Source organism: Hemitrygon akajei, chromosome 6 (genome assembly GCF_048418815.1).
Source record: "Hemitrygon akajei chromosome 6, sHemAka1.3, whole genome shotgun sequence".
NCBI lineage: Eukaryota > Metazoa > Chordata > Chondrichthyes > Myliobatiformes > Dasyatidae > Hemitrygon > Hemitrygon akajei.
Window position 1 is genome coordinate 155,470,395 of NC_133129.1, and position 26,621 is coordinate 155,497,015.

Sequence of the window (26,621 nt, forward strand, 5' to 3'; positions counted from 1 at the left end):
TGACTAATAACGTTACAATCACTGACCATTTTATCAAACTTTTGTTGCTTTAAGAAAAAATCATCTTTTATTGGTTGTCATCAGGGCTTGTGTAATTACTTTTTTCAGGAACATCTGGACTATGAGATAATTCAGTCCTTAAATCCAGAATTCAACAAAGCTGTAGTTCGAGTTAATATCTATAAAGAGCACAGACAAACCATACAGGTAATAATAGTTATTGATTTCTCTGCTTCAGAGTTGCAAAAGTGAATGTGGTGATATGTACTGATGCCCTTGGTTCAGTCCCTCCCTGCCTACATCCGTGACACTTCACATGCTCTTGATCTTTTCACAAGTTCCCTGGCCCTGATCATCTTATTTTTACTATGGATGTCCAGTCCCTGTACAGCTCCATTCCCTATCAGGAAGGCCTTAAAGCTCTCTGTTTCTTTCTGGACACTGGACCCAATCAGTTCCCACTCTCATCCATTGGGCGGAACTGGTTCTCACTCTCAATAGTTTCTCCTTCGGCCTCTCCCACTTTCTTCAAACAAATGATGTAGTGATGGGCACTCATGTGGGCCCCAGCTATGCCTGCCTTTTTGTCTGCTATGTGGAACAGTCGTATGTTCCAAGCCTATACTGGTATCACATAATTCTCCATAACTTCTGCCATCTCCAACAGGATCCCACCTCCAAGCCCATCTTTTCCTCCCCTTCCGCTTTCTGCTTTCTGCAGGGATCGCTCCCTGCGCGACTCCCTTATCCAGTAGATCTCCCCACTGATCTCCCTCCTGGCACTTATCCTTGCAAGCAGAGCAAGTGCTACACCTCCTCCCTCACTACCATTCAGGGCCCCAAACAGTCTTTCCAGATGAGGCAACATTTCTCCTGTGTGCCTGTTGGGGTCTGCTACTGTATCCGGTGCTCCCAGCGTGGCCTCCTGTATATCGGTGAGACCTGACGTAGATTGGGAGACCGCTTCACTGAGTACTTATGCTCCATCCACAGAAAAAAGTGGGATCTCCCTATGGCCACCCATTTTAGTTCCACTTCCTGTTCCCATTCCAACATGTCAGTCCATGGCCTCCTCTGCTGTTGCGAGGAGGCCACACTCAGGTTGGAGGAGCAACACCTTATATTCCTTTTGGGTAGCCTTCAACCTGATGGCATGAACATTGATTGTTCGAACTTCTGGTAATGCGCCCCCCCCCCCCCTTCACCATTCCCCATTTCCATTTCCCTTTCTCACCTTAGTACCTTATCTGCCCATCACCTTCCCCTGGTGCTCCTCCCCCTTTCCTTCCCTTCCACGTTCTTCTGTCCTCTTCTTTCAGATTCCCCCTTCTCCAGCCCTTTATCTCTTTCACCAATCGATTTGCCAGCTCATTACTTCACTCCTCCCCTTTCCCCGGTTCACCGATCATTTACTACCTTGTATTTCGTCTCCCCTCCTCCGAACTCTGACCTCATGTTTTTTTCTCCAGTCCTGATGAAGGGTCCCAGCCTGAAGCGTTGACTATTTACTCTTTTCCATAGACATTGCGTGGCCTGCTGAATTCCTGCCAGCATTTTGTGTGTGTTGCTTGGATTTGCTGCATCTGCAGATTTTCTCTTGTTTGTGCTGATGCAGCTTCCTATTCTAATAGTATGATATATAAAGCAATTACAGGATTTCTGTTTTCCCATTGCCAGTACATTCACCCAGCAGATGCTGTTAAACTGGATCAGGCTGAGCTCGTGGTTATTGATGAAGCAGCTGCAATCCCACTTCCACTGGTGAAGAAACTGATGGGACCTTATCTTGTTTTTATGGCGTCCACTATAAATGGGTATGTGATTGTTTTATTGCTGAAAGCCATATTATAGCAGTATTTTCTTAAACATTTATGCAAGCTGACTTGAAATTCACCCATAAATCCAAGAATCCTGGTGGGAGAAGCACTGGCTGTGACAATATCTGTCTGTTAGTTTGAAACAAATGTGCAGGTGAATTATTATTTGCTATTGCTTACCCTTTGGAAAATGTGGTAATTAGAAGGTTTGTGTCCCATAGCTTTAGTTGTTGAATACAGGTCGTTAATAAGAAAAAAACAAGTGAAATAATTTTAGATATTAGGCATGTATTTGCATTAACATTGTTGCGAGCTTAACTGATGTTTCCGATGGAGAGAATATTCTGATATAATGGCAAATGCTGTGTTATGTAAAATACATTGGAAGGTGCATGATAAATGGCTGAACTTCAAAAGTACATTTAATTTCAAAGTACGTATACTACATACACCCTTGAGATTTGTCTCCTTACAGGCAGCCATAAGACAAAGAAACCCAATAGAACCCATTTTTAAAAAAAGTCAAAAATCCAATGTGCAGGATAAAAAAGAACAAATCAAGGAAACAACTGAAGTTCACGAAAGTGATTCCACAACCTGAAGCTAGTCATCACTGCTACTGATCCATTATCCCATTAGTTGCAGCCTCAGTTCAGTGTAGAGGCAAATAAACCCCGCAGAACAGCTCGCTGAACAAGCCTGTCCCTTGTCTCCAGTCCAGTACCCTGACTTTTTTTAACCACTGCCTTAATCATTCCTTGCCCTCCGATTGTTCCTTGCTCTCAGGCCTTGAAGTTTCCAAGGCTTATTTTGAACTTTTGCTTGTACGTGGGCAATTCATTTTCTATAGTGCTGTGTAACCTAATTCTGTTTAGGCCTTTACCTGTTGTATATAATGAAATTGGAACGTTTTGTTAACAGTGAGGTGTCAATACGTTTGCTAATGTAGTTACTGAGTACTTAATTCTGTTTTATTTAGTAGATGTCAAAGCTGGAGTTTAGGACAGTGGTTTAGGTGTGTCAGCATTCCATTGCCCCATGAAGAGAACTTGGTGGCAAAACACAAAAATACAACTGCAGATGCTGTGGATCAAAGAATACGTACACAACGCTGGAAGAACTCAGCAGGCCAGGCAGCATCCGTGATAAAAGAGTAGACAACGTTTTGGGCCGAGACACTTCATCAGGAATGGGGGGGGAAGAGAGGGCCGAAGCCCAGTAATAGAGATAGGGGAGGGGGTAGGGCTTAGAGGCGCCAGGTGGAAAACCAATCAGAGGAAAGATAAAGGGGGGAGGGGAAGGGGATAAGCATGAAAGAACTGTAGAGATAAAGAAGCAGAAAGTTGAAAGGGGAGAGAGGCAGAGAGGGACCTGGGATAGGGGAACAGGGAGGGGAAGGGGGAGGGGAACTTGGTGGCAGCTAGCTAAACACTAGCTATAAAATATGTCACTTTTCAAGGTCTCTGATGTTATAACCTTTCTAAAACTTAAAATTAATTGAAATTATTGAAATTTAGAATTAAATCATTTATAAAAATGCTTTAAGACTCAGTTTAATTAATTCAGAAAACATACAGTACTGAGCAAAAGTCTTGGGTATACACAATGCCTATAAAAAGTATTCACCCCCTCCCCTTGGAAGTTTTCATGTTTTATTGTTTTATAGCATTGAATCATAGTGGATTTAATTTAGCTTTTTTTTGATACAAATCAACAGGAAGTGTTTTGTGCCAAAATGAAACCAGATTTCTACAAAGTGATCTAAATTAATTACAAACATAAAACAAAATAATTGCATATGCATTCACTCCTTTCAAGTCAGTATTCAGTAGATGCACAATTGGCAGAAATTACAGCCTTGAGTCTGTATGACAATAGACAATAGACAGTAGGTGCAGGAGTAGGCCATTTGGCCCTTCTAGCCAGCACCGCCATTCACTGTGATCATGGCTGATCATACACAATCTGTACCCCCGTTCCTGCCCTTTCCCCATATCCTTTGACCCCACTATCTATAAGAGCTCTATCTAACTCTCTCTTGAATGCATCCAGAGACTTGGCCTCCACTGCTTTCTGGGGCAGAGCATTCCACATATCCACCACTCTCTGGGTGAAAAAGTTCTTCTGCAATGTATGGATATGTCTCTTATCAGCTTTGCTCATTTGAACATTGCAATTTTACCCATTCTTCTTTACAAAACTGCTCAAGTTCTGTCAGATTGCAAGGGGATTGTGAGTAAACAGCCCTTTTGAAGTCCTGCCACAAATTCTCAATTGGTTCGAGGTCTAGACTTGGCCACTCCAGGACATTAAGTTTGTTGTTTTTAAGCCAATCCATGTAGCTTCAGGTCATTGTCTTGCTGGAAAACAAATCTTCTCCCAAGTCACAGTCCTCTTGCAGACTGCATCAGGATTTCCTCCAAGATTTTCCTGTATTTTGCTGCATTCATTTTACCCTCTACCTTCACAAGCCTTCCAGGGCCTGCTGCAGCCACCACTATGCTTCATGGTAGGGATGTTGTGTTTTGATGATGTGCGGTGTTTGGCTTCCTTAACCCTTGTTTGGCATCAATATCCACCCATGTTCAGGTATGAAGGCACAGGGCGTTCACTGTCTTTGAAACTGATACAAGAATTGCGACAGCAGAATGATCAGACCAAGGTCAGCAACACTGCAGAGAATAAAACTACTTCCACTGCCAAACTCAGCTCAGGTATCAATATTACCTTTTCTCATATTATAGTTTCTTTATTCTGTTTGGTCAGGAATCAAGTAAGTTTGTTCATGTACAAGGACATCCTAATCTTTATGACTACAGTCGGCCCTCCTCATCCGCGAATTCCACATGCGCGAATTCAACCAACCGCGAATCATGAAAACCCGGAAGTGCTCTTCCAGCACTTGTTGTTCGAGCATGTACAAACTTCTTCTTTCTTGTCATTATTCCCTAAACAATGCAATATAACAACTATTTTACATAGCATTTACATTGTATTAGGTATTATAAGTAATCTAGAGATGATTTAAAATATACGGGAGGATGTGCGTGGGTTATTGTGGATCGGGATCAAAAAAAATCGGAAGTTCTCTTACTAAGTAAGTCAGAACAGGTGCATCCGGTATTATTTAGCGTCAGTTAGTCAAATGTTTGTCTTAGTATGTCGTATGTAATTTACCTTTCTATGCATGTAAAACACTTAAGAATGTATGTTTCAGTGCCGGGCTTGGGAACAGAAGTTCCCAAGTTCAATCCAGTGACAGACTGTTCCTGAGTGCGCTCTCCACCGTGGTTGATGTGGAGGATCAAAAACCCAAAACCCAATAATTAAACCACTACGTTACTTAGTAATAATTGTAGCTTTCATTGGGGCAGAGCCTTTCTCACTTTATCCTTTAAAATTGTTCCGATCGTTGACCGATGTAGCCTAACGCTTTTCCAATGGCGTTTCACCTCTTTCTGATCACTTTATTATTTCCATTTTATTTTCGATCCTGATCGTGATTATTTTCGTGAACAGAAACACTGCGGATTCAGAGCTCTGACGCCGGGTCCTAATGTCCACCGCACTGAGACAGGTTAAATAAGGTCTGGGGTTCCGCTGGATCCTAAGGTTTACCGCATTGAGACAGGTTGAATAAGGGACTTGAGCATCTGCGAATCTTGGTATCCGCGAGGGGTCCCGGAACCAATCCCTCACGGATAAGGAGTGCCGCGCATATCAGTCCCACACATAAATAGTTTGGACAATTTTTTTTCATATTGTGTATTTTTAAACTTTCTAGTCGATTTTCTGAAACTATATTTTAGCTGATTGCAGATTTTAGGTTCCTTTAGATACCCGATTGGATGACATGTTCTCTGTCTGCCAGCTTATTTCCCCTTTTAGTCCCCTTTTGTTTTCAGAAGGAAGTTCTTTGGTACCATAATAGATTAATTTTCGTGCACTATTCATAGAATTGAAATATTTTTGGAAAAAAATGTTGACAGGGAAATTCAATAATCTCTTTATTTTTTGTTTGTGGTTGTTGCATCATTTGCTAGCTCTCATTTGAAAATGTGAATTTGAGTTATGCATTGGCAGACATAAAACAAAATGTGCCCCTTTTGTTGAATTTCATAAATGCCCATCCAGGACCAGAATGTACCAAGGCTATTACTCCATTGTCTGCATATCATAAAAGGTGGTAATGATGATGGCATACCTTGGTAAATAATATTGTTAGGTTTATATTTTAAAAAATAATGAAAGAAAGATTTTTTTTTGGAATTAATAACATACAAGAAAACCATACAACATTTTGTGTTTGTGCCTGCTAGAAAAAAGCTGCTCAGCCTTTTTTCCACTTCGTGGCCCTTAACCATTGCATTTTATGGATATATCAATAAAGATTGCTGTTTCTGCCATGCTTTCAGATAAAGTGTTCCAGGCCCACAACATCCTCTTATGTGGAAATAAAATCTCTCAACTTCTAGTCTTTTGATCAATTACTTTTAAGTTTGGTTATTGATCTTTATATTAAGGGAAATTCCTTCCTTCCTTTACATCTCATAATTTTATGTACATAACTTATTAGTTCTCATTAGTATTTCATCTCTAATATCTTTATTTATTGGCAGTGAGATCCCTACATGAGGTTTCTTTAAATGAGGCGATTCGATATGCCCCTGGAGACCCCGTGGAGAAGTGGCTGAATGATTTGCTCTGCTTGAACTGCCTGAATGTCTCCCGAATCATGTCGGGCTGCCCACTTCCAGAGAAATGTGATCTGTATCCTTCAGATAATTTCAGTTTACCTTGAATAATTTTATAGCTGTAAATGCTGAAGAATGTGGTTGGTTAGAATAACCAGAATATTAATCAAATCTGAGTTCTTCTCTGTAGTTGGTAACAGAATCTTCTATGTTTGCTCTATTTTCTACACTGATCTCATCCCTTCTTCTGCATTCCCAGAAACCCGGGCTTGCTTTCCACTTTTACACTTAAAAGTTCATGCTCTAATAAAATAGCATCAGTACATGCATCTTCCACTTTTCTTTCAGTATTGCAGTGGAGCTGTTCCCTTCAAAAAGCATGGATCATTTTTTTCCATCTCTATCAGCGTCCATTTCCTTTCCATTCATTGTTCTATGCAACTGCAATAGTTCTTTCTCACTCTGGGGTATTTCCTGTATACCATTTTCTTGCTGTATTTCCAAATTTTTATTTTACTCAATATCAGAATGTTGTCTTCTCTTCATTAGACATACAATTGTAGATTGGGTGACTGTGCAAAATGTCTGTCTCAAAACAGAACTCCAAACATCCATTTCTCTTTCAGCTTGCTTCTATGTTTTACTTCCTCTCTGATGTCTCTTTATTGGCATCCAACACTCTTCTACAAAACTCAAGGGACAGTACCTCATCTAATACGGTACATTATAGCTTACTGTATTTAACGTTAAGCAATTTTAATTGATTGGAATTTGGTGCATTTTCATTCCATGTTTCCAACATCAGAGAATTATTTTGCTTTTACACCTCTAGCATGACCTTCATTCCCTATTACTGTTATTCCTCTATTGCTTCTCCTGTTTCCTGCCTTGTTATAAACCTCATCTATTTATTCTTTTCTCCTTCTCTCTACTTCACTCTGCATCTTCACGTTTGCTTTAACTCCTAACTATTTACATTTCTGAAGAAAGGTTATCAATCTGAAACATTAACTGTGCCTGTCTTCACAGAGTTGGTCTGGTCAGCTGAGTGTTTAGAAGACTTATAACATGGAAGGCATTCAGCCCACTATATTCATGTCAGTTCTAAAGAAGTCACTGAGCTTAATCCTACCTTCTAATGCTTGGTCTGCAACTCTGTATTCCATGGTTCCTTACACATCCAAGTACCATTTTAATGACTTCTGGGTCTTCAATCCTCCCAAGAAGTGAGTTTCAGAGCCATGCCACCTCTGAAAATTTCCCCCCTCACCTTTGCTTGAATTCCAGTACCAATTGCTTTTAAAAACCCCTGATTTGTGACTAATGTTAAGGGAAATGAATCCTTCTCATTTATTCTGAAAGACCTCTTTTATTTATCAGTTAAATCTCCTCATAGCTCCTTATAGTCATGGAAATTTATTCATTATTTATAGCTACAACTTTCCAATCACGACACCGTTCTCATAATTTGTTCACCTAGTGTTGACCTGAACTGTATACAGTTCTTGAGCTATGGTCTAACTAGGTTATATACAGGTGGAACCTACCTGTTTTTATATTTTATGCCTTGGCTAATAAAGGAAAATAGTGCATTTGCCCTTTTAACTACCTGTTGACTACTCACTTTATCGATAAGGATCATTCCAGAGTGCCTTTGGTTACTTCACTCAATATTCTTCCTTTTGAATTTTGTTAATAAGTTTCAAACTTCACATTATTAATTTAATTAGCAGCACAGGGGCGCCGCAGGGAACCGTACTCTCTCCGGTCCTGTTCACCCTGTACACATCAGACTTCCAGTATAACTCGGAGTCCTGCCATGTGCAGAAGTTCGTTGATGACACGGCCATAGTGGGGTGTGTCAGGAATGGACAGGAGGAGGAGTATAGGAAACTGATACAGGACTTTGTGATATGGTGCAACTCAAACTACCTGCGTCTCAATATCACCAAGACCAAGGAGATGGTGGTGGACTTTAGGAGATCTAGGCCTCATATGGAGCCAGTGATCATTAATGGAGAATGTGTGGAGCAGGTTAAGACCTACAAGTATCTGGGAGTACAGTTAGACGAGAAGCTAGACTGGACTGCCAACACAGATGCCTTGTGCAGGAAGGCACAGAGTCGACTGTACTTCCTAAGAAGGTTGGCGTCATTCAATGTCTGTAGTGAGATGCTGAAGATGTTCTATAGGTCAGTTGTGGAGAGCGCCCTCTTCTTTGTGGTGGCGTGTTGGGGAGGAAGCATTAAGAAGAGGGACGCCTCACGTCTTAATAAGCTGGTAAGGAAGGCGGGCTCTGTCGTGGGCAAAGTACTGGAGAGTTTAACATCGGTAGCTGAGCGAAGGGCGCTGAGTAGGCTACGGTCAATTATGGATAACTCTGAACATCCTCTACATAGCACCATCCAGAGACAGAGAAGCAGTTTCAGCGACAGGTTACTATCGATGCAATGCTCCTCAGACAGGATGAAGAGGTCAATACTCCCCAATGCCATTAGGCTTTACAATTCTACCGCCAGGACTTAAGAACTTTTTAAAAGCTATTATTAAGGCTTTTTGAGATAGTGATTTAGATGCATATCATATTTTTTTTTACTGAGTTAAGTATTGTATGTAATTAGTTTTGCTACAACAAGTGTATGGGACATTGGAAAAAAGTTGAATTTCCCCATGGGGATGAATAAAGTATCTATCTATCTATCTATCTATCTATCTATCTATCTATCTATCTATCTATCTATCTATCTATCTATCTATCTATCTATCTATCTATCTATCTATCTATCTATCTATCTATCTATCTATCTATCTATCTATCTATCTATCTATCTATCTATCTATCTATCTATAATCTACTTTATTAAATTCATTAAAAATGACTGCATCTGAGATCCAGTTACCTGCAAGAAGGATGAGAAAACCACACATGCCATTTTTAATGTATTATTTCTCATCCTTTCAATCTCAAAATATTGGTTTAGTAAAGATGTGATGATTCAAGTATATGACAATTATATGTGTTTGGTAAGGACAAAAAATGTCTCAAACCTGGACTATTTTTGAGTCTGGTATAAGAATGCTGGTCATTACTTAAAAACTTAGATGTGAAGGTATTTTTACAAAAGCTGTGCAGTTTTATGGTTTTTGCCTGAATTATAATTATATCAATAATTTCTTACTCATGTAAGAGCTTGTGGGAAGTACTTTAAGCAATAGCACTTCAAAATTGACAAACTGAAATTTCTACTTAATATTGACCCTGCTTTGTGCCTTAACTTGGTTCTCTTCAATACACATTTTGGAGTGGTGCAAGGGTCTGCCTAACAAAAGCAAAATTGATGTTCATTTATGCCACTGAACTTCAAAGAGTTCCTTTTGCTTGTACAGCTCCAGCATGACCTTTTATTTTCGTATCATCTCTCCTCTTCACTGCCTTTCCACAAACCTTCCTTTCTTTTTTCTAACAGAGTGGTAGTCTTGCTGTGGTTTTTAGCTTCCTGGGATATCTCTGTAGTTTAAACACTAAAAATTTGATATTTAGGCGGTCACTGAGATGGCCTTTACTGAGAATAAGGCAGTTATTTTTATTTTTTATTTTTTTATTTTTTTTTATCATTTACTTTATCTTAACTCATGTTAAAGCTACTATGTGAACAGAGACACACTATTCTGTTACCACAAAGCATCTGAAGCCTTCCTGCAGCGATTGATGTCTCTGTACGTGGCATCCCATTATAAGGTAAAGTAATTGATTTACAACCTGATGTTGATAATTGCTGACAACACTTTTTCTGAAAATGAATAAACTTCTAAATGGTTATAACTTGATATAAATTTAGTATTTTTAAAAGTTAACTTGAAATATCAGTGTTTTAAATAAGTACGTACTCAAAACATACTGGGGATAATTCTTGGGAATATTCATCTGGATTTTGTAATTCACTTTGTAGAATTTGTTTGCTTAAATTCTCTTCTGTGATATCTCCACAGAACACTCCTAATGACCTTCAATTACTTTCTGATGCTCCAGCTCACCACCTTTTCTGCCTGCTGCCCCCAGTGCAGCCTACTCAGAATTCATTGCCAGAAGTGCTTGCTGTCATTCAGGTAATGTGTGTGCCACGCTTAAACATTAATAACACTGCAGTGCGGACTGTCTTCAGTTGCCTTGTGTTTAGATGGCTTATCCTGTTCAAACCCTCGTATACTGTTCAAGCTCACTTACATTGGAGTTAGTATATTCATTGAAGAGAGGGACACAAGGTTTGAAGAAGTATAAAAGGGATGTGGAGCTTAGAATTTTATGTTAAACGTTGAAGCAGAGTAGGCCTTTTGAACTTACTCAACTAGTTGACATGATCACATCTGATCACACATCTCAAGACTGCTTCTCTGCCCAATCTCCATATCGTTTGTTTCACTGAGCAACCAAAATGTGTTATTTATCTTTTAGTATAACCATTCGCTTATGGCTTTCACAGTCCTCTAAAATAGTGAATTCCTAAAGAATATATGGATAATAATTAACATTTGAGTGAGAGTCAGCCTGGTATAGCATTGGAATGTTTTGTTTAAAGCTGATTTGAAAATGCAATCTTGCTTATTCACAGTTGGAGGTCTTTGTCTTGGAAAATTAGATAGCTGACATGCTTGGTACTGGTTGGTAGCAAAGAGATGCGTTAGCTAGGTTTGCTTTCTGACCGAGTGTCTGATTTCCTTGTGAGTAACAATGTTTATGAGTTAGAGATGCAATGTGGATTCAGGTGGACTTGTCATCACAAGATAACTAACGTACTGTATACTTTTTCCAAGTCTATTCAGCTTGAAGAATGTGAAGATAAGGTTCCTCTGTGTAGCTAATAGAGCCACTGTCCCTCAGTGCTGGTGACCCAGGTTTAATCCTGACCTCCATTGCTGTCTTTCAGTTCTTTCGGTGATTGGATAGGATGCATTCAGGGTATTGAAGAAATGGTGGAAGTTACAGCGTTTGTGATAATTCATCAAAATTTGATGGATTCTAGACTTATCCCAGTGGATAGGATGATAGTAAATGTAATGTCACTGTTTAAGAAGGATGTAGGCAAAAGGCAGGTAATTATAAGCCAGTTAGCTTAACATCTGTGGTCAGGAAAATGCTTGAAGTGATCACAAAGGAAGAAATGAGGTTCAGTTTTCAGCTTCCGTATGAATAAATTTCAGTTCTTTTAACATCATTTGTAATTCGAAACTATTTAAGACACAGCATGGATTTGTGAAGGGCTGGACTTGTTTGACAAGTTCACAAGAGCTCTTTGAGGATATAATATTGTATAGAGGATAGGTGGCAGAGAGTTGGGATAAATGGGTGTTTCTCTGTGTGACAGTGAGTGGTGAGTAGAGTGCTGCAGGGATGTACCTGTTCACAATATATATTAACGATTTGGAAGAGGGGACCAACTGTAACATATATCGAAGTTTGCTGATGACACTAAATTGAATGGAAAAGCAAATTCTGTAAAGGATGAGGAGAGTCTGCAGAAAGATAAGAGCAGGGAAGTTATGCTGCAACTGCGCAAGGTTCTGGTGAAGAGCTCCTGGGGTACTGTGTGCAGTTTCTGGTCTCCTTACTTGAGGGAAGATGTACTGGCTTTGGAGATGGTACAAGTGGGGTTCACCAGGTTGTTTCTGGAGATGAGGGGTTAGCCAATGAAGAATGATTGCGTTGCTTGGAATTATATTCAATGGATTTCAGAAAATGAGAGGGTATCTTATAGAAACGTATAAAATTATGAAAGGGATAGGTAAGATAGAGCCAGGAAAATTGTTTCCATTAGTAAATGAGACTAGAACTAGGGAACAAAGCCTTAGTATTCAGAGGAGTAGAGTTTGAACAAAATGGAGGAGAAACTGCTTTTCCCAGAGAGTAGTGAATCAGTGGAATTTTCTGTCCAGGGAAACAGTGGAAGCTACTTCAATGAATATATCTAGGACACAGATCTTTGCATAGCAGGCGAATTAAGGGCTACGTGGAAAAGGCAGGTACTGGAACCGTTCATGGCCAGATCAGCCACAATCTGATTGAATGGCGGAGCAGGTTCAGCAGGCCAGGTGGCAGTCTCCTGCTCCTGTTCTAATGCATGGGTTTCCTCTGGCTACTCCGGTTTCCTCCGTTTGGTGGGTTATTGGGCTATTGTGATTTGCGCTGGTGTGTTGGCGAATGCTGGAATTTGAGAGGGGTTAGTGATTAAAGTAGAGTTCGTGTGATTGGGTGGCATGGACTCGGTGAGTTGAAGAGCCTGCTTTCATTCTGTATTACACTGTTAATAGGTGTTAAGTTAGTTTTTTCCAAATCTGTACACATAAAACAATAAAATATATACAAAAAAAGGTGATAAGTTCAAAGTAAAATTTATCAGAGTACATACATGTCACCATGTGCGACCGTGAGATTCTTTTTCTGCAGATATACTTAGTAAATCCATAGAGTAACTATAAACGGGATCAGTGAACAGCAAACTGTACAAGTGCAGATAATTAGCAATAAATAACCAGCATGAAATAACAAGATAAAAGAATCCTTAAATGAGTGTATTTAACCTCTTTTGTTCAAGAGCCTGATGGTTGAGGGGTAGTAACTGTTCTTGAACCTGGTGGTGTGAGTCCTGAGGGATTTGTACCTTCTACATGATGGCAGCAGCGAGAAAAGAGCATGGCCTGGGTGGTGAAGATCTTTAATAATGGATGCTACTTTCCTATGATAATGTTTCATGTAGATGTGTTTAATGGTTGGGAGGGCATTATCCGTGATGTACTTGGCCGAATGCACTACCTTTTGTAGGATTTCCTGCTTAAAGGCATTGGTGTTCCCACACCAGGCTGTAATGCAGCACACTTTCCACCACACATCTATAGAAGTTTGCCAAAGTTTTTGGTGACATGTTGAATCTACGCAGACTCCTGAGGAAGTAGAGGCACTGTCGTATTTTCTTCGCAGTTATATTTATGTGATGGGCCCAGGACAAGTCCTCTGAGATTGTGATACCCAGGAATTTAAAGTTACTGACCCTCTTCACCTCTGATCCTCTGATGATTACTGGCTCATGGACCTCTGGTTTCCCTTTCCTGGAGTCTACAATCAGTTCCTTGGTCTATTGACATTCATTGAGAAGCTGTTGTTACACCACTCAGCCAAGTTTTCAGTCTTTCTTGTGTGTGCTGATTCATCACTACCTTTGATACAGCTCACAAGAGTGGTGTTGTCAGCAAACTTGTATATGATGTTGGAGCTGTACTTAGCCACACAGTCTCAGGTGTGAAACGAGTAGATGGGGCTAAGTAAACATCCCTGTGGTGATCCTGTGCTGATGGAGATTGTGGAGGGGGTGCTTTTACCAATCCAGACTGGAGACTATAAGTGAGGAAATCCAGGATCTAATTGCACAAGGGGGCATAAAGGCCCAGGTCTTGGAGTTTACTGATTAATTTTGAGGGGATGATGGTGTTAAATGCTGTGCTGTAATCGATAAGGAGCATCCTGATGTATGCATTTTTGTTGTCCAGATGTTATTGTGAGCATTAAAGTTCCTTGCTACTTAAACAATGATACTGGTGTGTAAAGTTAATGAGGGCAGTAATCCAGTCCCTCCATCAGTAAAGTTATGATAGAGACGCATAGTGTGGAAGCAGGTCCTTCTTTCTGCCTTCTGAGTTCATGCCACTATCAACCACACATTTACACAAATCGCAGTTCTTTTTCTCCATGTTCCTGACAATTCCTCTCAGATTCTTGTACTTACCTAGCCATTTGGGGAGTTTCATCGTGGCCAGTTAACTAATTTGGCTGTTTTGAAATGTGTGAGGAAAGTGGGGTACCTGGGGAGAATGTGCAAACTCTTTACCGATAGTCCTCCGGTATTCCTCCTTCTCTTTCTCCCATAGTACACTCTCCTCTCCTATTGGATTGCTCCTTCTTCAGCGCTTCACCTTTTCCACCTATCACCTCCCAGCTTCTCCTTTCACCCTTCTTCCAAAACCCACCTACACTCCCCCTCACAGGCTTCACCTCTCACCATCTATTTTGTACTCCTTCCCCTCCCTCCACCTTCTTATTCTGGTGTCCTCTTACTTTCTTTCTAGTCCCGAAGAAGGGCCTTGGCCCAAAGTGTTGACTCTTTATTCCATTCCGTAGATGCTGCCTGATCTGCTGAGTTCCTTCAGCATTTTGTGTGTGTTATTCTTGATATCATGAACAATGTTTCAAATCCCTTATCTAAAAATCTTACTGATGAACTCAGACAGGAATTTGTCATACTTGTTCTTGCTAGGTGGCCCTTGAGGGAGAAATCTCCAGTCAGTCTGTAATGAACAGCCTGTCTCGTGGGAAGAAGGCATTTGGTGATCTCATTCCTTGGACAGTGTCAGAGCAGGTAAGATACCACACAGACATTGGAGATTATCAATAATGTTTTACATATCAGCTGTGCTTAAGTATATCAGCAAAAGTTAAAAGTTTTATCTTATGAATGTCTAGATGTATAACTATATCAATATTGATGTTCTTAAACCTCTGTGCATAATCCCATTGGTTACAAATGGAAATTTTCTGGAGCTTTAGGTAGAATTTAATTTTCATCCTTTAGAACATAGACCATAGAACAGGACAGCACAGGAATGGACCTTCAGCCCAGAATGTTGTGCTGAAGCAAATAAAATAGTAATCAAATGGCTAACTAATCTAATCCCATATGCCAACAATGTCCATATCCTTCCATTTTCCTCACAATCTCGTACCTCTCTAAATGGCTCTTGAAAGTTCATAATGTATCTGCCTCCCTCACCGTTCCAGGCACACAGCACCCTACTGTATGTAAAAAGAAAACTTGCCCCTCACATCTCCTTTGAACTTGCCCACGCTCACCTTAAATGCATGTCCTCTGGTATTAGACATTTCAACCCTTTGAAAAAGCTACTATCTGTGTTCTCTATGTCTACCTCTATTGGATCTCCCCCCCCCCCCATCCTCTGCCACTCCAGAGAAAACAATACAAGATTTTCCAACCTCTCATTATAGCACATGCTCTTTAATCCAGGCAGCATCCTGGTAAACTTCTTCTGCACCCTCTCCAGAGTCTCGACATCCTTTCTATACAGGGGCAACCAGAATTGTATGCAATACTTAAGGTGTGGCCTAATTAGAGTTTCATCACTGATGAAGATCAGACTACATTTTATGAGAAATTACTGCAGAAAACCAGGTAATTGCAATGGGTTCATAAATTTTTTCCTGCAACTGTATCTACATTTTCATCTACCGGTAGATCATTTATATACATCACAAACAGCAGAGGTCCCAGTACAGATCCCTGCAGAACACTGCTAATTACAGACCTCCAGCTACAATAAGTTTCTTCGACCACCACCTTTGCTGTGCTCTGTGAGCCAGTGACATTTATTTAATCAAATGGATGTGCTAAGGAGTATTTTTGAATTTCTCTTCCCTAATTCTTCCTCTTGAGTTGGGGTGTTGTTAGCTGCACGCTTAACTGATATGGGAGTATGATTTCCACTAGAAGAGACTGTTTTGTTTACTGTAAGAGACATTTAAAGAGGGATTTCAGTGTTGTTTCACTGGATCATCTTCCTGCAACCTCCTCAAACCAATATAAGTATGGGATGGAGCATCTCTTAATAACATTATGGATGTCTTAGTAACCTGTACCCTTTTTCTTAACAGTTTCAGGATCCTGACTTTGGAAGCTTATCAGGAGGACGTATTGTCAGAATTGCAGTGCATCCAGATTACCAAGGGGTAATAAAGACTTTTTTCTGAACTTATTATGAAAGTACTGCACTTACATTTACTTGGCTGTGCACTAGTCTCAAAATCTGCCACTTATGGTAAATAACTATTGAATGGTATGAGAAACATGTTTTTTTCTGTGTTTTGGTATCATACTGAAGTCTTAGTTGAGGATTTGAATTAAAGCAGTGATTCTTGGAATTTGAGTTGGGAATGTCACTTTTTATATCATATAGTGCTGATGTGGTATGGTGTATACAGGCTTATGAGTTTACATTGTGTAAATGAACAATTTTTATTAAAAAAGGCAAATTATATTTCCTACTTGTATCATAAGTACAGACATCAGTGTTTTCTTAGCTCCCAGTTACGGTTTTGTCTCACTTGTTAGAGATATTTTCCTGAACAATCTTTTTATTGCATGTGTGAGGGCTGCATTAAAATTTACCCAATGGCTGCAAAATGTATCAACTTGGTGTATCATTCATTCATGTAATAATGCCATACAGCCAAAGTAAACTTAATGCAAATTAGGAGCATCTGCCCTCAGCCCATCCTCCCGTTGCCTTAACAGGGATAGACTACTATCCCATGAGCCTCTGGATCCATTGTCCATTTGTCCCTCCCTACTGATCTCTTTCTTGCTACTTATCCATATGAGGGCACTTGCCCATTCACCTCCTCCTTCACCACCACTGAGTGCCCCGGATAGCCTTTCCACGTGTGGTAACACTTCACCTGTGAGAGTGTCAGGTTTATCTGCTGCATCTGATGCTCCTGGCACAGCCTCCTCTACATCAGTGAGACCCATTCTAGGTTGAAGGGCTGCTTTGCCAAGCACCCTTACTCCACCCGCAACAAGCAGGATCTTCCGGCCGCCAACCATTTGAAGTCCAGTCCCCCTTCTCATTCTGACATGTTGGTCCATGACCTCCTCCACTGCCAAAATGAGACATTCTCAGGTTGGAGGAGAGATACCTCATATTCTGCCTGGATAGCCTCCAACCTGACTGCATGAACATTGATTTCTCTAACTTCCTTTAGTTTCCTTCCCCTCCCTCTTCTCTCTTCTTCCATTTCCTATTTTGGCTTCCTTCTCACCTCTTCTTCTTACATGCCTATCACCTTTCTCTGGTGACCTTCCTTCCCTTTTTCCCATGGTTCACTGTCTTATCAGATTCCTCCTTCAGCCCTTGAACCTTTCCACTTATCAGCTCCCAGCTTCTCACTTCACCTCCCCCACGCACCTAACTTTCCCCTCACGTGGCTTTGTCTATCACCTTCTGGCTTGTACTCTTTCCCCTCTCCCACCTTATTTGGGCTTCTTTCCCCTTTATTTCTAGTCCTGATGAAGGGTCTTGCCCAAAATCTCAGCTCTATTCTTTTCGCAACACACTTTCCAGCATCTGCAGATTTTCTTCTGTTTGTGATCTTTTTTCCTTATCATAGATGCTGCCTGACCTGCTGAGTTCCTCCAGCATTTTATATGGTTTACTCTGCATTTCCAGCTTCTGCGCAATTTCTTGTGTTCATAAGTAAATGAGAGGTCTGTTCTTTGCAGTCAAGCTTTTGAGAGTTAAGATGAATGTTCAAAGTTTGAGAGAAAAATATCAGTTTATTTTAAAAATTGTTGAAACTAATAATACAATTGTAGACTTTAATTTTTTTATTTCTTTCAATAATCAAAATTAATTCTGTAATGCTTTTTCTATGATCATATGACCAGATGGGATATGGAAGCCGTGCAGTTGAGTTGCTGCAAATGTATTATGAAGGAAAATTTCCTTGTCTGGAAGAGCAAGAGGGCCATAAGTCCACCGAAATAACCACTGTCAGCAGTGAGGTATGGAAGGATAGAGTTTTGAATTCCAAATGATATTAAAGGAGCTTATTCAGAAGCTTAAGACTGCCTCATACATCTGAATTGCCATAATCAAAAATTTCTTTGAACATTTATAAAATGTCTAATGCAGTATATTGTCACTGGACTGTAATTATTTCAGAAGCACTTTAACCATTAAAATATTTTCTGTAATATAAATACACAGTTGAATTTCAGGTTGAACCTTTTGCTGGTTTTCTTTCAATTCTCACGCTAGTACATCTTCCTGTTGCGGTACAAATCTGATTTTTCCTAGAAATGAAGATAACATTTATTGCAGCAGAAAGATTTATGTTCAATTGCAGCAATAATTTTGCCATCACAATAGGGGTTAGTTAATTTGGCACTTTAGTAAATAATATTTCAACATTTTATAGACACAAAATTGGGAAAGAATGAGACAGATTAAATTTATCACACACATCACATACTCATTACCTTTGGCTGACAATTGAATATTTTTTTTAACAAATATAGATGTACAATATTATTCTAGATTGTTTTTTTCAGTTACTGTGGAGCATTTTATATATTCAGTTAATGTTTGTTACCTAAAAGAAGCTGGTGTAACACTTAGTAGGGCAGAGAAATGAATACTGAATAGGAAAGAAAAATTTTGGAAACAGGTTAGAATTATTTTCATGGTAATAATAAACTTTGTAAAGGAGGTAATGAAAGAAAACAATTTTGGAATAAAATTCAAGATCTGAAATTACTGGGTGACAATCACCAGGGTGGTTGAGGGATCAGCTGTAGTCTAGAATCTGAGAAACTAATGACTAGAATGGATAGATTCCAAATTTGATCAATGTTGCTAAAGTGCAGCATCTTTTCTCTACTGTACTGTGCTATAGTGTGTTTATACAGCATGACACCTATGATGTTTATTCTTAATCAATTTTCCTGTTAGAATAAATTATTTGTTGCTGTTGAAAGCAGTGCATACTGTCTAAAGGTCTTAGGCACATTTATACAGCTAAGTCTTTTGCACAGTATTGTATTTGTGAACATGGAGCAAAAAGTGAGTTTGAGAATCCGGCGGGGGATAAGGATGTTAGGAACGATGAGTAGAGTGTTATGGGAGGGTTGTGGGACAGGTAGTAGAGGAGGAGTGCAGTGGGTGGCATGGGTTCAGACACACCTAGCCCAGAGACACCGGGCAAGGTCATTTGATTCCAAACAATTGGTTTATTGATCATCACAGAATGTCTCTCTGGTGTTTCCTATTCCTTTCCCTCTCCCTTCCACTCTTTCCAACCGTAATTCTCCTCTCCTTGCTCCCTTCCTGCTCTCAGTTTACAATAGAGACCCATATCAGGTTTGTCATCAGTCACGTATGATTTTTTTTGCGGTAGCAGAACAGTGCAATACATACAATTATTACAATACTGTGCAAAAGTCTTAGGCACCCTAGCTGTATAAATGTGGCCCAAGACTTTTCCACTTTATTATTATTCTTCAAGTGAAAAACCATTAATCCCACAAGAACTACTTGTTTATGTAATAACCTTCAAGCTACAATGATACTGATTTATATTGTATTTGACATCCTTCTACATTAGGCTATAAGCTTACTGGAAGAGACCTTGACTCCACGCAGAGACTTGCCACCATTATTGCTGAAGCTCAGTGAACGACCAGCAGAGAAGCTTGACTATGTGGGAGTATCTTATGGGCTCACATCACAGCTGCTGAAGTAAGTTGCAGTATCTGTTTAATTTTCACAGCAGATGTTTTAAAGTATTTTGTTCTTGCCAACTTATGTTTGTTTCATGTATTCATATCAATAATTATAGCTTTGATTATTTTGAGAACTCTAAATGCTTCCCTTCCTGTTTGATCCAACATAAATTAAAAGTTATGTATTTTACAAAAATAAGATGCTTCGACATTAAATTTTCAAAAAAGAACACTAGTAACTGTTCTGAAATTAATAACATTCAAAGGAAAACTGAACAGACAGAAATTAAACTCTGTGGATTTTGGATATAAATCCTTAATCAGAATTATTAATTGAAATATTCATTTCTCTTCAATGTGCTGATAGAGCAACTGTAAATTTCCAGTATTTGCTATTTTGTTTTGATTTTCCAGTTTTCCTGCTGGAGAATTTACTTTGTAACTTATAGTTAGTTTGTGCTGGATTACTGATTGCTATTTGAAGTTACCTTAATGATGTTCTAAATATAAACTCTGAGAAGTACCTTAAACGACCTTTTCTCATTCCAAAGCAGTAGGCCTTTGAATGAGATAATAATTAAAGTTGGATAGAAAAACACTGCAGAAATGATAGAAATGTGTCTGTGTTCCTGTCAAAGAGGGACATTTGTTAGGATGAGGGACAGCTTTGGAGCTGCTTTTGAATTTAGCCAATTTAAATGCCAAGTCATGCAGAAAAAACTTTTTTATTCCATTAAGCCTTAATTTATGTATTTTCTGTCAGAATACTGCTTTGATGTGACAGTCATTTAGGTGACAGCACCTCCCATACGATAGCAGATGTTTCAAGCTCAGTAATCCAGAACTTCAATGCAGGTCCTCCAGCAAATAAAATAAGTAGAAATCTTGATCTACTCAAAGGTGTACATATTGATTTGGAGCTAGAGTAATGGGTAGAGTCATATTAAGTTGTTGGTTTTTTGAGTGACACTCGGTTGCAGTTTGGTGATTATTTTCCTGGTACTCATACCCTTTTGTGATGGTTCACTGGTAGATATTGACAGTTGAAATTTGCATGGCAATACCTTCAGCTTTACTGTCATTGCTTGAATTTTCTTCGATTTTTGATAAATTTCTTGACAAAGATTGCTTCCAATCAAATCAAAAGATTGGCTGAATAATTAATTGCATTGCAATTTGCAGCAATATTGGCATTACACTGATTAAAGAGTGATGCGAGACCACTTTGGTTGGATGTAAAAGCATGAACCAGCATTGAAAAGCATTGAAACAGTTGGTAAATTATGGCCATGAATTATGGATATTTAAAGCTATATTCAATGTACCTGTTCATCAACAAAGCAGCACTTGCTAGTAATCTGCTCATTAATGCCGTTTAAGTTCCATCAACACTGTTCAACTTACGATTTCATTAGAGCTTTGACCTGAACATAGAGCAGAGTTGGAAATCTAATGTAATAAGCACAGTATTGCCAACGCTGTTCAGCTCTCTGTAAGGATTTTAGTTTTTACCAACAGAGGCACCCCACCCCTCTGTCTACCCACCTGTCCTCTCGATACAATATGTATCTTTGTATGTATGTTAAACTCCCAAGAATAATCTTCTTTCAGCCACTACTCAATGATGCCCACAGCATCATACCTGCCAATCTCTCAATGTGCTACAAGATCATTCTCCTTAATCTGTATACTGCGTGCATTCAAATATAACACCTTCAGTCCTGTATTTGACACCCTTTACAATTTTGCCCCCATGTTACTCTTCAACTCATCCCTCTGACTGCAATTTTGACTGATATTGTTCCCCCTCAGGTTCTCGTGTAACTTGTCCTTTTGTACAGGTCACATCATCCCCTGAAGGGAACTCAATGATCTAGAAATCTGAAAACCTGTCCCCTGTTCCACTTCCTTAGCCACCCATTCTTCTGTACTATCATCCCATTCCTGCCCTGACTAGCACGTGGTACTGGGTGTAATCCAGAGATTGCTACCTTGGAGGTCCTGTTCTTCTGTCAATTCCCTCACTTCCTACACTCACTGTGCAGGACCTCTTAGCTCTCTCTAACTATGCCATTGGTGCCAACGTGCACTACGACCTCTGGCTGCTCACCCTCCCTCTTGAGAATCTTACGCAGCCGCTCTGACACATCCTGCACCGTAGCATCTGGGAGGCAATGTTCCATCCTAGTGTCTTTTTCGTGGCCACAGAATCTCTTGCCCATCTCCCTATCAAGTCTCCTGTCATTATCTCTCTACCCTACTTTACCCTTCCCAGCTGAGCCTCAGATCCAGCCACAGTGCCACTGGCCTGTCTGCTGCTGTGCCCTGATAGTTCATCGCACAACAGTATCCAAAGGGGTATACTTGTTTCTGAAGGAATGGTCACAGGAGAACCCTGCACTGACTGCTTGCCCCCTTACTTATAGTTCCCGTGGTCACCCATCAACTCTCTGAAGCCTGCACTCTGGGCATGACCACCTCAGTAAAAGTGTCATCTATGAGATTTTCAGCCTCCCAGATAATCCTGAGTACATATAGCTACAGCTATAGTTAGTTAGGAGCTGCAGCTGGATGTACTTCCAACAGATGTGGTAATCAGGTGCCCTGAAATCCCGCGTCTCACAGGAGGAGCATGCCACTGCCTTAACTACTGTCCTGCCTACACTTACACCTGTGGCTCTAACTTAAGGTTAAGCTCTATTATCAACTAAATGATTCCAGATGATGTGGCACCCTTAGCCTCTGCCTGTTGAGCCAAAGTATGTCCACTCTAATACTTGCCCACACCAACTGGCCCGCTCCACTTATACCTCACTTCTTTTATTGGCTTCTGCTAATTTAATAATAACCCAAGCAATCTTCCGCTCTGCAGACAATTCCTGTCAGGCCCCATGCACTTTTTAAACCTGGTTGATGAAGTCCATATGGAACTGTCTGCAACTCACCCCACGATCTCCTGCTCTGCAGACTCCAATGAACTGGTAGTCACATTTCCATCCAAGTTGTTGTGTACCGTTCTGACTCTGGAAATAAACTGTTGTTGTTCCTCCTTGCTGGATCTAAGTCCCTCAGCACCTTACCCAACAATGCTGTGGGAACAAGTGGTCAGTGTCTTTCCAAAGGTAAATAGGGTTTGGCAGAAAAAGTTGCCTTGTCAGCTATATTTGTAAATTAATTTACACACAAATACTGTTAGAGGAAAAATAGTAAGCTATGCTTTGGAAGAGGCTGAGAATTAGTTAAGAAATTTTTACTGAGTTGTTTCTAGGTAAGGTATATCTAATACATAAATATGCACTTCTATTTCAAGGTTCTGGAAGCGAGCTGGGTATGTTCCAGTCTATCTAAGACAGACACCTGTAAGTTCTTTTAATGAGAATGTTATTACAATGTATGACAAGGCTTCTTTGCTCCTCAATGTTCTCTGTGGCCCTACTATTCATGGTACATATCCCACCCTTACTGGGTACATCACCTCACACTTACCAGGATTATATTCCATCTGCCATCACCCTGTGCCAGTTACCAACTGATACACAGGCCAAAGACCACCCTCCCTATTTTCAACACCACCACCAAATTTGTGTCATACGCAGATTGATTTACTCTGAGCCCTGTATCAACATCAAAATTGTTAATAGGTAAACAAGTAACAAGACATTCCAACACCAATCATTATGTTCACAGAAACAAACTTCCACTGTCAACCACTTTCTAATCCAGTTTTGTATCCCGTTTGCATCTTACCTTGGATATCATTGGATCTAATTTTTGCTTCAACTTATTTAGTTACCACTTCAAAATAACTCAGTTGAATCAAATCAGACAAGATCTTTCATCAGCAAATTTGTGGTGACTATCTGTGTTCACTTTCTATTTCTAATTAATCCTGTCCTTCATTTTTTTCCAATAATTTCACTACCAGATTACCTGGAATAAGAAAGGAAAATGCTGCAAAAACTCAGCAGATCAGGCAGTGTCTGAAGTAGACTAACATTTTGGGTTTGTGACCTTTAGTCAGAATTTTTATCTTTCCATAAATGCTACCTGGCCTGCACTTTTTTCTTCAGAGTTTTGGTTTTTACTTAGGTTTTCAACATTAGCAGTGAATTTGATTTTTTAGTAACAACTTGGCTTTTCCTTGCTGTCCTTCTTGAATAAAGGTAATTTATACTGGATTAAAATTGGACATCAACACTATCAGAATTAGGAATTACAAGTGTTCACTTTAACTGCCTTGAAGGAAGGAGAGAATCGCGCTGTGAATCCTATTATTTTTAAATCCTATCATTTGATAGCAAACTTTCTCGAAAATATTGTTTGCTGTGCAATGATTTCTCTCACTTCTTCTGATTGAACTTGCTATATTCCAAAGCCGCTTACAATATTCAAAAGCAACTTGCAATTAAAGAGATTGAAGATGATATTTGTTGATATGGTAAAGACTATGAAGTTGTACACCCAACATAATGGATTTGCTTTAGCTAACTCGATTCATCAATCAGATTAACTGTGAAATCAACCTGTAGATAATAGATTTGGTTTGGTTCAAATCCTCAAGCAATTTGTTGATAGTAATCTTTGAAATGGGCTATAGTGGTGTATGTTATTAATAACACCAGTATATAGTTACATTAATAATCATGCTATCTCTTTGAGACATTTATAAAAACTAGTTGTTTCAAGTAGCCAAGGTCTCAATTCATAAAACAACAAGCTGCAATTGCAAGCTGATTATATTAAAGTATCTTCCTTCATATTTTCTTAGAATTACCTTTGGTGAGGCAAAGATGTTCATAGTATAACTGTGAGCATGAGGGAAAGTAAAGTAAAAAGCAGAAGTGGGCCATTTAACCTTTGGATCCATTTCAACATTCAGCGAGAACGTAGCTGAACAGTGATGCAGCTAAATATCCCACTTTTGCCGTTTGCCTTAACGCATTTAGTTAACAATCTCATATTTAAATCCTGGTTGCTTTTTGCAGAGAACATTGAAATCTTCTTCCACTTATGAATGTAAATATGGCAGGACCAACTCTAGTTTTATACTGTGATCTCTAATCCTATAGTTTCTCTTCATTTAATCTTATCAGTTCTCTCCTGAATCAAATTCCCTTAGCCACCTAAATTCCAGGGTGTAGATCTATTGTTAATGTAACTTCTCATTATTTAAAACAAATGAGTTTGAAGGTTAGCTTGTATCAATGACATTTATGATTGTTGGTGATAAAACATTAAGGTAGATTGCTTCATATTGGTTTTTAGAAGTTTATAACTTTACAATGATGACTCATTGCTTAAGTAATAACCTTGTTAAACATTGTACGAATTCATAGCTAAGAGCTTGCATGTAACTTATTAAATAATATCCTATCCAATGCCTGTGTTTCTGAACTAGAGCTATATACTGTGCTGTAACTGTTCATTTAAAAATGTAGGCAATTTACAACTATTAGTGAAGTATTTGTGGTTAATTGCAGAATAATTTGACTGGTGAACATTCTTGTATCATGTTGAAAATATTGAATGAGGAGGAGTTTGTGGAAACTGCACAAAAGAACTGGCTTCATGCCTACTGGGCAGGTATAGTATAATAACAGATTAATGGCTGGGGATTGGAATACAGTGGATTCTGGTTAATTGGGCCATTGGTTAATCGGGACAGCCACTTATTTGGTACAACTCAAAAACTAATTGAGAAAGTCCCTGCTGCAGACCTCAGCGACTCTTAACAATCCAGAACAGATTCATAACCAGGACTCCACTGCCATTAATGCAGGTTCCAACAATCTCGGACATCTCCAAAATGCCGATGATGCAACCTCCAACTCCATCTCTGGCCTTGACCTCCAAGCCGGGTCTTCACACACTGCTACTGGATCCCCCATCACCCCTTATTTCACTGCCACACTGCAATGCCGTCTCTCGCAGGTCCTATCGCCAGCTCTTGGGCCCTCGGAGACTCCATCTTCCTCTCAACCTGCCATCCCTGAACACCCCAAATCTCCCTTCCCTCAGACACTACCAACCCCCTTCCCCCCCCGATCCCAGCTGTTATCCATGCCGGATTTTCACTTTTCACTCTCTGAGGCAGAACGTTCTGTCCTCAGTAAGGGCCTCACTTCTGTTCCCATGCTCCCACACCTCAGTGAGTTCTGCACCCGCCATGACACTGAGCTCTTTTTCCGCCACCTCTGTCTCCAAGCCTATTTCTTTTACAAGAACACCCCACCCTGCACCGGTGATCCCTTCCCTGTCTTCAACCCTCCTCCTTTTCCTGGACACTCGCCCTGGTCATCTGCCTGCTCTGGACCTTTTCAGTGCCAGCTGCTAGACGTTAACCGTCTAGTCTTCCAACACTCCTCTTGCCTATTCCAACCTCACTCCATCCAAACGCTCGGCCCTCCATTCCCTCCACACTAATCCTAACCTCACCATGAAACCCACGGATAAGGGAGGTGCTGTAGCTGGCTGGTGTACCGACCTCTACCTTGCTGAGCCCCACCGCCAACTCTCAGACGCATCCTCTTACTTACCCCTCAAACAGACCCCACTAAGGAACACCAAGCCATTGCCTCCCACACAATCACCAACCTTACTGACTCTGGATATCACCCATTCACCGTCACCAACCTCATAGTTTCCACACCCCACACTTCCTGTTTCTAGCTCCTACCTAAAATCCATAAATGCGCTTGTCCAGGTAGACCCATTGTTTCTGCTTGTTCCTGCCCCACTGAACTCGTATCTGCATACCTTGATTCTGTTTT

The 26,621-nt window shown here is 40.0% G+C and overlaps 2 protein-coding genes across 2 annotated transcripts in view; one reads left to right on the top strand and one right to left on the bottom strand.

Annotated features, from left to right (window-relative positions):
* nat10 (N-acetyltransferase 10) overlaps positions 1-26,621 on the top strand; it is a 61,744-nt gene that overhangs the window by 17,350 nt on the left and 17,773 nt on the right. Inside the window, exons 11-22 of the mRNA XM_073049633.1 lie at positions 109-207; positions 1,678-1,814; positions 4,407-4,531; positions 6,437-6,587; positions 10,154-10,250; positions 10,502-10,618; positions 14,815-14,916; positions 16,224-16,298; positions 18,016-18,132; positions 19,734-19,867; positions 23,162-23,210; positions 25,332-25,434. Of these exons, the coding sequence (XP_072905734.1) occupies positions 109-207; positions 1,678-1,814; positions 4,407-4,531; positions 6,437-6,587; positions 10,154-10,250; positions 10,502-10,618; positions 14,815-14,916; positions 16,224-16,298; positions 18,016-18,132; positions 19,734-19,867; positions 23,162-23,210; positions 25,332-25,434 (1,306 nt within the window). The remainder of the gene's footprint in view (positions 1-108; positions 208-1,677; positions 1,815-4,406; positions 4,532-6,436; positions 6,588-10,153; positions 10,251-10,501; positions 10,619-14,814; positions 14,917-16,223; positions 16,299-18,015; positions 18,133-19,733; positions 19,868-23,161; positions 23,211-25,331; positions 25,435-26,621) is intronic.
* abtb2b (ankyrin repeat and BTB (POZ) domain containing 2b) overlaps positions 18,122-26,621 on the bottom strand; it is a 231,174-nt gene continuing 222,674 nt past the window's right edge. Inside the window, exon 18 of the mRNA XM_073049635.1 lies at positions 18,122-18,423. Within this exon, the coding sequence (XP_072905736.1) occupies positions 18,385-18,423 (39 nt within the window). The 3' untranslated portion in view covers positions 18,122-18,384. The remainder of the gene's footprint in view (positions 18,424-26,621) is intronic.